The sequence below is a fragment of the Festucalex cinctus genome, chromosome 6, assembly GCF_051991245.1.
Source record: "Festucalex cinctus isolate MCC-2025b chromosome 6, RoL_Fcin_1.0, whole genome shotgun sequence".
Lineage (NCBI taxonomy): Eukaryota > Metazoa > Chordata > Actinopteri > Syngnathiformes > Syngnathidae > Festucalex > Festucalex cinctus.
The window spans coordinates 6,619,287-6,634,066 of record NC_135416.1 but is presented as its reverse complement, the minus strand read 5'-3'; the positions used below and the strand labels follow the sequence as shown (position 1 = coordinate 6,634,066).

Sequence of the window (14,780 nt, the reverse complement as noted above, 5' to 3'; positions counted from 1 at the left end):
AATGCTAATTGCTGCAAAACTGAAACAGATAGAAACATACTTTTTTTTTCCTGATGAAAGAAGAGACTTTAATATTTCTTTTGGTAGGTTCCATGCTTTTATAGCAATTGAACACAATATTCTGTGGGCCTTGCATTGCTTCTGTGAAAATGGCTGGGAGGGAATGAGTTAAGAACAAAGACAGCGAATGGCAAAACGTACTGTAATTTGCACGATTATAAACATATTTACCGTAATTGCCGGACTCTTTTCACACGCTTTCAACCCTGCGGCTTATACAATGATGCGGCTAATATATGCATTTTTTTCTGACGGCCGCCAGGGGCGCTCAAGCAGAAAAGGTAAGAGTGAGACAGGTGGAATATATGTGTCGAGGAAGACGCAAGTTTAATGTAACTTGGTGCTTTGTGCATGAATAAAATTAGCATGAACAGACCCTCATCATGGAAAATACAAGAAGTCTCAGTCTTAGTGACTTTTACTGGTATGTTATTTTTAAGAAGCCCTGTTAGTGCTATGTTAGTACCTTATTACTGCTGTGTTACTGCCGCACTGTTTGGAAAGAAAAGCTAAAGTATGTTATTAAACCTTTGAAAACTCTTTCTGTGAACCGTCTTTCTTTGTAAATATCTCATGTTTCAATGTGGGCACATGCGGCTTATAGTCAGGTGCGGCTTATGTATGTACAAAAGTAAAAAGTACTGGGTGTGGCTTATAATCAGGTGCGCCTTATAGTACAGAAATTATGGTATCTATTTCTTATAACATTAATGTAGTTATTTGAGAAAAGTAACTTTACGTAACCCAGCGTGATTTCGACTGACCGTGTTCACCAGAACAACAAACAATTTACCGGAATCAGCCATCTTTTTTTGGTTTACATTTTCTTTAAACGCTTTGAGGTCAGAACTGGGAGAATCCCACCTTCCTCAAATGCAGCATATTATGGCAAAAATATGCTATGGGTAACTGGTTAACTCTATGGGAAATACAGTCATTTGATGGCGAAATCAATAACACATGTAAAGATGATTACTTCATCATGTAGCAAGGTAGAACTATAAGCCAGGTTGAAACCGCAACATCCATCTCATTTACTTTCCAGACAACCTGGTACGGGTGTTTCCCTACTGTCTTGGAAATGTGAAGATGGATTGTTCAAGGGAGTTTGGCCCTTCATCAGTTATTCAATAGCTCTGTCTGAAAGTAACAGGAGTGATTTCCCCCCAGGCACATCACCGCTTAAACCGGCGCTTGGATAATTACTGCATTTCATTCAAGTAGAGTTTTATGAATTTCCCTCAGATTATCATCGACTTGGTGTTGTGATTCCCGCAAGGCATGGTACAAATTATTGTCATCACAGCTTCAAACCAGTACTTTGTCACTATATATTGAAATATCTTCACTCTTGGTGAGACTTGTTTCTCGCTAAGATAAGATACTTCTTTTTCATTGCAGGTTCTTTTTTTCAAGGGAAAGGCATTTAGTACACATACTGTAGCTCTTATTACTTTTTCCAAGGAAGTGTCGTTAATTGGCACTGGTGCCTTTCTAGGACACTGAAATTCTTGAGCTTCGTGTTTAGAATCGCTGAACTTTGGTCAGTGAAGGCACTTGTGCTGGTACTGTGGCTACTATTCAGGTATTTAATTGTATCATGACTCACCCATGGCCCATTCAGTACAAATCAGACAGACTTGGGATTGGTCTAGTATATAAAAAGAGTCATTTCGAAACATACCGTGCAAACATGAGTTTTACCTTTTTAAGTACCGTATTTTCCGCACTATTTTCCAACCGTTTCCTTATATAAGGCGCACCGCACTATAAGGTGTGCCGTATTATAAGGCGCACCTTCAATGAATGACATATTTTCAAACTTTTTCCATATATAAAGCGCTACAGTAGAGGCTGGGGTTACGTTATGCATCCATTAGATGGTGCTGCGCTAAAGGGAATGTCAACAAAACAGTCAGATAGGTCAGTCAAACTTTATTAACAGATTACAAACCAGCTTTCTGACAACTCCATTCACTCCCAAAATGAAAAAAAAAGCAGCTGTTTTATTATTTTCTCTGAGATAAAGTATTAGTATTAGCTAGCGATCCAAGATGGCGGGATCTTCTGCGCATGCGCGTCACCGATCGTGCAGGGTCACCGAAAGCTTCTTGACAGCGAGACCTGTTGCGGCTCAATATTGATCCATATATAAGGCACACCTGATTATAGAATTGAAGGCTTTTAGGTGTGCCTTATAGTGCGGAAAATACGGTACAGTGCAGTACTAGCTTTTTAACTATGGTTAGGGGTTCAATCATTTCATACAAGCAAGTCATTTGGATTTTATCACACCTGAAAAACCTAAATAGGGATAGAAACGACTGCTATGACCCCCAAAGAATACCATGAAATGTTTGATTGTTGTGAAAACAGACATACTTGCGCATTGTCAGAGCTAGAGTGTAAAAAGGTTAGGAATATCATAAATTTGAATGTAATTGCTCGTCTAATCGTCCATGTGACACACATAATGATTGTAGCTAATTAGTAAGCCCTTGATTAATGCCTCATTTTCAAGCCAAGTGCACATCATCCCACACAGTGCCAAGGCAATTATATCACAGCCATATTGAGTGTGTCATTGCGTATTTTGAGTCGCACTCGAGTGATGAGGGTAGCTGTATTCAAAGGTTTATTTGTGGAAATGAGGGATTTTGTAAATTTATGTTTTTATTTTATTTTATTTTTTATTTTTGGTGATGCTTTCAGGACCTGCTGGTTTAAATGTTGCCAAACATGTTTTCATGTAAAAATTGTGTCATTTGTAATGATTCAGTTGTATCCTGCCAGGGAAATTTGTTGGATACGTTGAATCCGTTTGTCCTCATCTGCTGCTATAGAGTAGTACTTGAGAGCACAACATAGGCCAGAAATGGAGTCGCTGGTTATGAAATTTCCCAAAAAGATGCATAGTCAGTAAACATGAAGTCAATGTTTGAATTTGAACTGAGATTATTGGAATGTAATTGTTTCTGACATAATATGGTCATATTGGAGCTGTGTGGCCAATATATTTTTGTTCTTGACTGAAAACGGGGCTTTGACGTCAAAAGACGGATATGATTGAGCATTTATTTTTTATTTTTTGCCTCCTCGTTGTACTTTTTGGTAAATTACAGCCTGTGCTCTCTACTGAATGGTTTGCTTTTGTACTTTAGTTCATGGCCTTCGCTCTTTTCGTCTGGAGGTTGTTGCTGATGTCATTAACAGTCGTTTTGAGGTCTTTCTTTAGCGCTTTCAAAATGTGCTTGTCATCGACAGTTGTCGTTTTCCTTTGTTTACCAGTTTGACGTCTGCTACTCAGTATGCTAGTGGTTAATTTCTTCTTCAGGATATTCAAAAAGGTTGTAGGCTTATTGGTTGTGGCCAATGTTTGCGTAATGGCTCAAATTTTCCAGCTTCTCTCACCCATAGACAGCTCTGTGGTTTTCATTTTGGTTAAACTTTTAGTCTAAACGTCTCCACAGGAAATTCTGAATCTGAAATGGACCATAGACATTTGCTGGTGTTTCTAAGTGTAATATAATACAACACACCTGGGCAACAAAGCACACCAGCCATGGTATATTTCTTTTCTTTTGAGTTGTGTGTCTGTTCCAGATGTAAGTACCGAGAAGTAAAAGCTGAAATGTTGGTCTTACATCCATCTTTTAATGTTAAATCCAAATGTCCACCGCAAAAAACACATTGTTGAAGCACTATGTATTTCTATTGTTTTAATGTGACTTTGCCACGGTGGCTATTTATCACCTTCTTTCACCAGATAATGCTGAATGAGCAGGATTTATTAAAAAATATTTGAATTATTCATCATCACTCTGCAGCTCGCTTCAGGAACCTAATTGCTTGAGATTTTCTCAGGCTCCACTGAGAAACACATGGAGCATTTTAGCCGCTTTATGCTACCCTTTGCAGCATGTTTACAGCTAACCGTGCTGTTGCTCTCAGGTCCACAGACGAAACAGTTTTCCCCTCTGACCTGGTAAATCGACACATTTTGACGAGTCTCTGTGCATTTGTTTCTTGAAGCTGGAGAAGTAAATGTGGTGATGTTCATCTTAAGCACAATCCAGTGACACATTCGGCTTCACTGACGGGATGGATCGATTCCAAAGCCAAGAATCTAAAGAGTGTTGATGTTTTCGAAAAGGCACACCGGGGACATGCTGCCAGACAGATTGAACTATGTGTACACAGTCAATGTCAGCCAAAAGGATAATAATAATGTCATACAGTGACTGATTTCTTAGTCATAATGTTTACTATTATTTCATGTAGAACAAGGCAGAAACGGTATGTTTGCTGTAAGGATGTTTTTTGGCCTCTGTCCTGACAGTTTGTGCAGTTTAAGACTTTTTCTACTGTGGAAGGATGTTGGACAGGCATTCCCTGTGTTTGCGTGTCTGCTAATTTGACAAGGAAAATAACCCCAAGGGAATGAACGAGGGCTTAAGCCCTTGACAAATCATTTTTAGACATTCTGGTATGTGACAATTCATGTTTGGGTCATGACGTCTTGGAAGTTGCGTTGTAATTGCACCTGGAAATTAAATGTTGTGAAAACAGTGACCAAAATTATCAAAGTTGTCGGTATGCATTCTAATTAAAATCCATAAATCAAGGCAAACAGTATTAGCGGGGTGGTAACCGAGCGTACCTTCTTCTGCTTTGTGATGACGTATTATTACGCCACTGTGCCAACTAGTTCAATGTGCGGCATTCGTAAATCGTAACCTTGAAACCGCACATGTTGGGGCAATTGACATATTGTCAATTGATGGGTGGATCTGTGCATGTGGTTACATCGTCAAACATAAATATACCACCTACCTGACACCAACACCTGTGCCGACAAAATTAATTACTGTATATGTAGGGTTTCAGTTTCAGATTTCATCTGAGGTAATACTGGAAGGTAGTTCCGTCTGCAATTGAATGTATTTGGCAGAGCTAAATAGACTTGGTGCATTATATACCTTTTTGAGTCCAGGCTGCACAGACAAGCGAGGTACACGCCGCAGCCTGCACGAGTCAACCTCTCGCCCGCAGCTCCGTCTGGTCATGTTTTGACAGACATTCCTCAGCCGCTGAAGGGTGCACGCTGAGGAGTTTTTTTTTTTTTTTTTTTCCCTCTATGGGTCGACTTCATTAGCGTCCCGTTTTTTGCTGTCATCGCGGCATTTCGCGAGTACACAAAAAAATGTCAGCGGCGGCTTTAGTGAAAACAAACTTTCTGACGCGTCCACAATTGAGGCTCTCTCAGAGAAGTGACCTTTTCTCCTTTTAAACTAACCAACGAGATTCTTTTTATTGAAATACTCTATGCTATGATGCTGAGTATTTCTGAAGCTGTCAAGGATTTTAGATTTATTTTTTGGTCAATATTCACTATAGCTCTCTTTCTGGAGACAAATTCTATGGAGCTTTACTGCTTTCAGACACTGTACAGATTTGCCTGACTGGTAGGGTTACCACTTTTAAACAGTCTCATCTAGCGTGTCATGTTTTTATGTGACAAACGTATTTCTTAGTACTAGACAGGTGACACTTTTGTGGAGATACTTGTAAGGAGCATATTTCCTCTGTGGCAGCAAAACGTGTAATGTGAACCAGAAGGAGGCTCCCTTGGAGGCTAATAATCCTATATTACGGTTCAACAGTGTCATATGCAAGTGGTCCGGAGGCACCAGCCCGCGGGCGCTGTCCGTCCTGGTCTGCAGGCCGTTTTGGTACCGGGCCGCACAGATTATTTGGGATTTATATACAGCAGAGCATATATATCCCAAACGGGAATATATGCCACCACCTAGGGATGTTTGATACCACTTTTTCTTTCAGACCAATACCAGCACAAGTATTCACTTTTTGAGTACTCGCCAATACAGACCAATACCTCTAGTACTTTTGATATACAGTCTTCCCTCTCTATAACGCGGCTCACTTTTCGCGGTCTCGCTGTATCGCGGATTTTTTTTAAAGTGCAATTTTGCATATTTTTTTACAGTAATATACCCATTTTATAAAATTTATGAAGGTTTGAACATTGTCAATGTTTGAACAAGAGAGAAATGTGAGAACATGTAAATGCCTCAATGAGAAAAGTGCATAAATTGTGCGGTCGGGGATTTTAGAGCCTTAAAACTTATAATAGTTGTAAAACATAAAGCTAACTACTTCGCCGATTTCATTTATTGCGGGCATTTTTTGGAACCTAACCCCAGCGGAAAACGAAGGAACACTGTATACAATTTCATTTAACACAATAACAAAAAATTGTCAACCGAGCTTTCTTCCTGAGACAAATGATGATTATTAGCATGTGTCAAACTGCCGCAATATAGCGCCAACTACTGTCGAGGAGGACTTAATCAATGTCAGAATTTTTGCCCTAAGTATTGTAGTCCATCAGTCACACTCACATTTACATTCACAAATGATGATTATTAGCATGTGTCAAACTGCCGCAGTATAGCGCCAACTACTGCCGAGGAGGACTTAATCAATGTCAGAATTTTTGCCCTAAGTATTGCAGTCCATCAGTCACACTCACATTCACGTTCACATCTATGGACAATTTACTCTTCAATGAACCAAATGTGGATGTTTTCGGAATTTGAGAGGAAGCCAAAGTACCTGAAGAAAACTCTTGCAGGGAAGAACAGGATCAGGATTTGATCATTGAACATTAGAGCTATGAGACACAGGTTCAAACCACTAGTACACTGTGCTGCCAGATATTCCGTATATCCCTCCCCTTTACTTTGCACAGTATGTCAAGTCAAGTCATCTCTACAGAATTCAGAGCCACACATATTCACTTTCTCCCAGAATTATTATCAAACAAAATCAGGGCCATTCAAAATAAAATAGTGCAGATATAACTTGTGTATGGTGTAATCTTCAATCTTCACGCAGCCCTCCTTGTGGTAACACCAGCATTTCCTGTGGGAAGGCGATGGGAGCTGTCGGATCCTGCAGGGCTCGTGCTGGAGAGGCTCTTCCTCCCTGTACTGTTTACATTCTAATCTGTTGATGGAGCTCGCCGATAAATCCTCGGCCGGTCCTGCAGAATCAAAGGCCAATGGAAGCACTCAGGGTTTAGTGCCAGCAGCTGTAACCGGGGGCTAATGGACCCTTCTCGTCCCCTCCCTCCTGCAAACTCATGTACTATCCGCACAGTGGGTGGGATGCGTCAGTGAATCTTCTCGGAAATCTAACGCTGCTTTGTCATCAACTCAATGTTCTTTTCGGGTTAAAGGAACACGTGGAAGTTCATAGAAAAAAAAAAAGTGCTTTCATAATTAAACTGGGTCACATCGCATTAAGGTTTTGGAGTGACGTCATACGGATGAACATTTGAAAATCTTCCAGCTTTCATCATGATTAACAATGATTTGGAATATCAGACTGCATAAAATATTACATTGCAATGCTCCTACCCTATGTATATTTTTGTTTGTGTTCCTCTTCTTCATGATTGTGCTTAATGACCATTTTTCTCCCTCTCATTTCTCTCACGTAGCCAGCCAAAAGCAGCCAGTCCACAGGGGTTCAGAAAGCCTCCCCCGCATGTTTCATATTTGTGACATTTCTTCAAACGAGCCTCTGTTGTTGCATCTGTTGTTGTCATACCAACTGGTAATGAAAGTGCCATACTTGTTGCTGTCTAACAAAAAGAATGTACCTGCACAGTTTTTCCCTTATTATCAAAAATAAACATCGAAAAATTATTTATTTATTTATTTTTTCTTTGCATTTACAGACGAGTTTTTTCGGTGCAGTGTTCAATTCCTACAATGCGTGTTGCAAACCAAATTTGAAGTCGGAATTTACCCTGGTCTCTGTCTTTAAAGCCCGCACGTGCTGATATACGAGAATTTTTGAGCATTGTTTTCTCTGCCGGTCAATGTCGACAAAGGCCAGATTTTCGGAGGTCTCTGGAAGATCCTGAGCGATTATTCTGTCTTCTCGATATGTGTTGTGATTGATTTTTCCTTCCTGCTCGGTCTGTGCAGACAATCTTAAAATTTTGACCAGTTCAATATGAATGATGCCAAATCATTTTGTGTGTCTACTGGCTGAGGCGCAGACTTGATGATGGCGGGACAATAATTCAGAATCGACCTGCCAAACATACTTTGGATACTCCAAAAATCGTGTTTCTAGTTGGTTGTTCTTTTTTTTATACATTATGGCAAATGAAACTGCAACTTTAAATCAATAAAAATAACAATTATGGAAAGATGAAGATGGATGTCAGCCCATAAATTAAAAGAGCACTGTCTGCACACAACATTGCAAACACAGGAAAGGGCACATTTCTGGCCAGCAGTATTTATAAAATGAAATAATTAATATCTTCTTCTTTTCTTTTTTTTTTGCCTTTTTTGATTTATACCATGTATCATCCAGTTCTTGGCCTTTTGTACTCTCTTGCAGGGAAAATGTCAAACATCCGCACAGTTAGGAAGAGGCAGCAGCTGAATAACTTGGTTGCCATGGTGACACAGCTAGCCAAACCAGGACACACCGTGGTGGATTTTTGCAGCGGAACGGTGATTTTTTATTTGTTTTTAATTTTGTCATTCCAGCTCTCTTTGTGTCAGCAGTGAAATGTCACTTTTATATACTGTGAGATTATCTTTTATTACTGGCTGTTGGTTCTTAAAGGCGTTACTGTCCATAACTCCTTTCCGTTTTTCTTCCTTGTGTTCCCTCCAGGGCCACGTGGGCATCGTTCTGGCTCACGCCCTTCCACTGTGTCAGGTAACATTACATGTGCTTTTTGTGTGGATAGGCAATAGTGAGTGGCCAACACATATTGACCAAAGCATTGATTTTTGTTCCAGGTCATCCTCATCGAAAACAAGGAAGAATCTCTGATCAGGGCACACAGTCGCAGCATAGAGCTCGGTCTAGAAAACATTGGCTTCATTCAGGCTAACTTGGACTATTTCATTGGGCCCTTTCAAATAGGGGTGAGTACCTTTTTAAACATTTATTTGGACGCCATCATGATTCTTTTGTCCAAATCTTTGTGACTAATGTATGTCATTGTGTTCCGAAATTGTATAGTTTACTAAATTATATTGAACTTAGCATTAATAGCTAAAATAAGTTCAGGCACGTTGCAAGGTTGCAAGCAATTTATTTTATTGTACCACTACGCAAAGAAGTTGCTGAGCAATTCAATAAGATGACAATCTCATGTAAAGTTAAGGTAGCACTTTTTTTTTTTAAATACATTCTATTAGCTCCAGTATATGCTGTATCTGCTTAATTTGTCTTTACACACTTTTATGTTCTATTATAATCATAAGTAAGTGAGTGGACTAGCTAGCTAGCTGGCTGGCTAGCTACCTAGCTAGCTGGCCGCTAGCTAGCTAGCTGGCTAGCTACCTAGCTAGCTGGTCAGCTAGCTAGCTAGCTGGCTAGCTAGCTGCTACCTAGCTAGCTGGTTAGTTAGTTAGTTAGTTAGTTAGTTAGTTGGTTAGTCAGGCTGGCTGGCTGGTTTGTTTGTTTGTTTGGATGCTAGCAAACTAAGTTGCTGGCAATCAGACATTCAGGAATCCACAAAATCAGCTTATTACTACTAAGCACTGCTATTATTTCCACTAAACATCGTCAAGTCATGATGGGAAGAACAAAAAAAAACAAAAAACAAACCTTTTGTTAACATTACAGAATAGGCCCTCTTTTAACCTCTCGATGAATAATACATGAATCTTAATGACACAATGCAGCCATACGCAGGAGGTGGGTATCAGTGAAGCGGTACGACTTGGTGCTGATCCAAATAAGGATTGTTCGTCCTTGGCGGAGGTCCCTGCTTGACTGAGTGTCATTATAATTATGCAAAGCATCTAAGTGTCAATGCATGAGACAAATTGCCGCACATGGCTTTGCTGAAGATGTGTTTTTTTTTCCCACTGTTATGTGTGAAAATGCCAGCCAGTGTTCGTTCCTGTCTGAACGCACTCAGGGAGAGCTTTTCATTTCCTGAAGTGGCGCTTTAATCGCGAGCCTTTTAGAGCTCGCCTCTTCTGTCAAGAACAGCGTGCCACTGTTATTAAAGAGATGAGAGGCGGCTTGGCCTGAGAAATAAAAGGCTGAAGGAGTGTCAGGTGTAAAGTCTCGCAGAGTCCTTGCTTATTTGCAAAATGAGTCTCTTTGGATATACAAACAGCCTTTCCGTTCCAAGGCTAAACTGTTGCCATCATGTGACCTTTATGACAGTGTTCATGTTAAGATGTAAAAACAGTCCAACATTCTGAATTTGAATGACGTACGCATGTCGTTTTTTTTTTTTTAACTTTCTTGTAAAGTTCACTGCTGTAAAACTTAAAAACAATTTCTTAACGTTTGTACAAGTAAAAAAAGTTCACAACTGGCAATCAAATTATAACAAAATAAATAAATAAATCTCTGTTACTCATGTATTTTTTGCCATATCAAAAATTTGATTAATAAACCATGTTTAAAAAATGCCCACACCCACTTTAATTTACACACCTGCGCACAATTTACCAATAAATAGCAAAAATACTTAAGTATCAATAATTTAAAATAAATGTGCACCAATAATGAATGAATGAATTTAAAAGTATTTTCTTAAATTTAGGAAAGGCCTGACTTATTGCACTTCATGATCATTCAAAATCGTTTTACAATTATTTTTGTCTCATCCATACTGATGTCAATGTTTGTGTAACACTTAAGTGATTATAACATTTAATTTTCATTAAAAAACAAATAAAAATAAAAAATCATTGACCCAGTTACTGCCTCTGCAAAATTTAATTTGGAATTTAATGTTTGTGGAGTTTTTTTTTTTTTTTTTTTTTTTTTTTTCCATTATGACCTTGATAGTTAACTCATTCACTGCCATTGACGGAAAAAGACGTCAAATGATGCATTTTTTTGCTGGTCTGGCAATGAATGTGTTAAGAATAATTAATGTTACATAATTAATCAATATCAGATTGAACTGAAGTGAATAGAATCGAATCGGGATTGAAATTGAATCGAACTGAACCCTTGTGAATCAAAATCGAATCGATTTAGGAAATTTGAACCGATACTCATAGGTTTCCATATGTGCACTGCGATAGACTGGCGACCAGTCCGTGGTGTACACCAAATCTCACCCAAAGCCAGATGGAATTGCCTCTCGCTCGCTCGACAGCAAACGTGATAGAAAATGGATGGACTGTTGTCGTGTCAGTAAAGCAAACTGTTTTGTAAGTGTGTTAGGAGTAAATATGGTTTGCTGGCATATCAGCTTTTATGCAGGCAAGCTGGCCATCGTTTGTTTGTCTTGCATCTTCATTTCTCACATTACACATTTTCCTCAGCGACGTTGCTGCCAAGACTGCAGCTCTGCAAGTGTGCGATTGTTGGGCGGAAAGATCTGCGGCCAAGTGCATAAATTTAAAACGTGGGGACTTTGGTTTGATGAATGAAGAAGATTTCTTGAAACGTTTTTGTGCTCTTCACATACTGTATGTGAGGTTTGTTGTCGTCAATCTGGTAGAGATGGAACATAAGCTCAGGGTTCGGGAAGAATGCTCGCTCTGTGATTACAGAACTGACATCACCTCCTTTACCCTCTTCCGAGCCAGAGTTCTTTAATGCACAGTACGTTTAAGGGAGTTTATATCCCTCTTTGGTTAAGGAGTGCATAAGTGGCCTATATGCAAATGCATAAACATGCAACATATTTCCACACATTTCTACATTTTTGCATAGTCATAGGCCTCCAACAAATTGCATCTCAAAAGAGGCAGTAAGTGTGGAAGGTCAAGCACAATCCATTCCATTTATTAGCATTTTTAAATTGTTATTATAATTGCTATCTAAATAATGGAAACAGAGATCATTCAGGGTCAATAAAGAACATTGACTTTTTAAATTGCTTGTGTACAAATATCGTAGTTTTCCCTCTGGAGTGACTGCCCATCCACCCAAGTGTAAAATGGAACAACCAATTTATCTTTTGGAAGATGCCTACTTCCAAAAATGTAAACATTATCTTTTATATATATATACATAGAATCTTTTTCTATAATACTGCCGCCGCACAGTCATGCCCAAGCCAAAAATAAGCAGAGCTGCATTGTTGGAAACACAGATTATAGCTTCCGTTAACTGTCACATGTTCACAAATTCACCAGTTCACAGATATTCGCTGTTTTTTGCTCACGCAGTCGCGATCAACAAACATTGCCTTGGTGCCATCTTGCGGCATCTTAGTAACAAAGAACTATGTTGAAGTAAGTTGAGAAACTTCAAATACACAAAATCACAGTTTTGTCGCCATCTTGTGGCACTTGAAGGTATTATAAACTTTTTTTAATAGGAGTGTCAATTGTTAATGAATTTTTGCTTGTGTGTGGCGATAGAAACAAAACACAGGCAGTTAATCTTTTGACGCTTACTGAACTGAGATGTCTTGGTCGAATCCCACTTCGAGTTCCACAATGTGGAACTTTTTTGGGGTCATTTGAAAATGCATTTAACTTTCTAAATTCCCTCATTGGCACAGATGGATGCTTTATATTCCCACACAATCCTCATTAGGTGCAATCTTGTTGGACCATCTGCTGTTTGTGGTCATTGGTCAGGACGGAGCCCTTCAAGTGTCGCAGCTCAGCCCGGAACGTTCACCAAGTCCGTGCTTTAATTTGAAATACTGTGGCTTTTATTCCACACTTGTTGTACTTAGTGGGCAGTAAAGTGCACAAAATATTCCTCTCCAAGCACGTGGGTGTTTTTCACTGCCTCGTAAGAATATTTGTGCCTCCACACATTTGCAGTGGTAGCCTGCTGGGTTGCTTGAGCTTCTTCCTACCTCAATGAACTGTCCATCACATTACATTGCTTTTATTGAATTGGTATCAAGCTTATAACTGTCAAGTTGTGTTGTGTGAATGACAAAGCGTTGCTTTTCCCAAGTGACACAATAAATGATTAAAACACATTGTGATTTATTTCATGCTGTCCTTTTGTTTGGCATGATTGCACTCAAGTAAATAAGATTTGTACAAAATAAAGAGAAAAAAAACAATAGTCACTAAAATTTGGCAGTCACAACAGCTCTATACTACATACAAAAGAAAACAATACATCTACTGTGCCACAAGAAAGCTTTTATGTTCTGGGGCTGCTTTTCTATGTTTGGCACATGGTGTTTCAAATTTTGCAGGGTATATAATACACAATTCAATTGATAGACTATCAAGGCATTGCCTCAAATGTTGTGCAACAAAACATCAAGTAGGTGTACCATCGTTTTGTCCAGACCTGTCAGCCAAAAGAAAACGTGTGAATTCATCTGTTAGTTTTTTTTTTTTTAACTCATTTGCTCCCAAAAATGTATAAAAACGTTTTAATCTAAAGGTTAAGTATCCCAAAGACGTATTTATACGTTTTGTTTTGTTTTTTAACTTTTTTTTTTTTGTTTTTTGTTTTTTTTTAATGCTAGATCATACAGAAGGCTTTGATGCATCCTCTCAACTGCAAAGAACGGTTGCAGAAATTATAGTTATTACACAAACGGCCACCAGGTGGCAGCAAAGCAAAGGAGATCAACCAGGGCCATGTTGGAAAAAAAAAAGCTCAATTAATCACAATTCTAAATATTAGATAATAATAGATTTGTGAATAAGTGTCCGTGCAGAACAAAATATATGTTATTATTATTATTATTATTATTATTATTATTAAATAGCTTCGACCATGCATTTTTTGTCAACCACTTTCTCTGGTTGACTTTTATTCCCAGCCCCACATTTTTTACTAGCTGGTACTGTTGTGATCTATGCACCGGTGCAGATGCTCCGAATGGTATCACCTTCACCACAGGTCTGGCCAGGAAAAACTCTGCTTGTGCCAATTTTGTGGCCTCTTTGCATGGAAGAGGCTTGGCTGAAGCTTGACTTTGTGGATTCTGGGCATGCTCAATTGTGATTGCACTGTTGTTCTCTCACTGGTTCTAAATTGTGCTGCACTCCTTGGCATTGCTGTCAAGGCAACTTCCAGTCGTTTTCAGACTCCCAGACGCCGAGTGACACATTCTTGGAAGCTTCTTTTTTTTTTGTGGTTGTGTGTGTAGGATAGGACTAATTTCAGAGCAAGAAGTAGGCACGCTATTGATAATCACAGGTTTTCCTTTAGTAAATACAGAAAAGAACTACCTGGAGTACAAACACGTTTTTGACAAATATTTGTACTGATGCAAAGCCAAGCGTTAATTGCTTGTGGTTGACAAAAATATGTTGAGAATTTTCTGGGGGGGTGCGTTTTCTTAATTGGAAAAAGTAAATAAATACAATCATCACAATTATATCAGACTAGAATGCATCTTCTTTTCAATGGCAAAAGACATTCAAGAAAATTACATATTATACTTTTGCCTCCAATTTAATTTGTCTTATGTCTGTGAAATGCTTTCGTCAAAATACCCTAAGTGTCAGTATTAGAGCACATTCAGCGGAAGTTAGCTTGTTTTGGGGGGTGGTCTCAATTAAATGAGCACATTGCTGACCCCACCCCACCCTCTATTACGGGTCCATTACTAAGTGAGGGTTGGGGCGGGGCAAGTGGCATCTGCCCACAGAATCTGCATAATATGAAAACATGAGTACATTTCATCTTCAATCAACTTACATATTTTGTAAGTGTGAAATGTTAGTTATTTTAATTGGCGGAAAAATGTG

General features: G+C 38.9%; 1 protein-coding gene across 2 annotated transcripts in view; it reads left to right on the top strand.

The window, feature by feature from the left end:
• Positions 1-14,780, top strand: part of gstcd (glutathione S-transferase, C-terminal domain containing) — a 40,657-nt gene that overhangs the window by 16,587 nt on the left and 9,290 nt on the right. For both annotated transcript variants that reach the window (XM_077523967.1, XM_077523966.1), the window contains exons 5-7: positions 8,503-8,618; positions 8,785-8,829; positions 8,913-9,041. In XM_077523967.1, the coding sequence (XP_077380093.1) occupies positions 8,503-8,618; positions 8,785-8,829; positions 8,913-9,041 (290 nt within the window). The remainder of the gene's footprint in view (positions 1-8,502; positions 8,619-8,784; positions 8,830-8,912; positions 9,042-14,780) is intronic.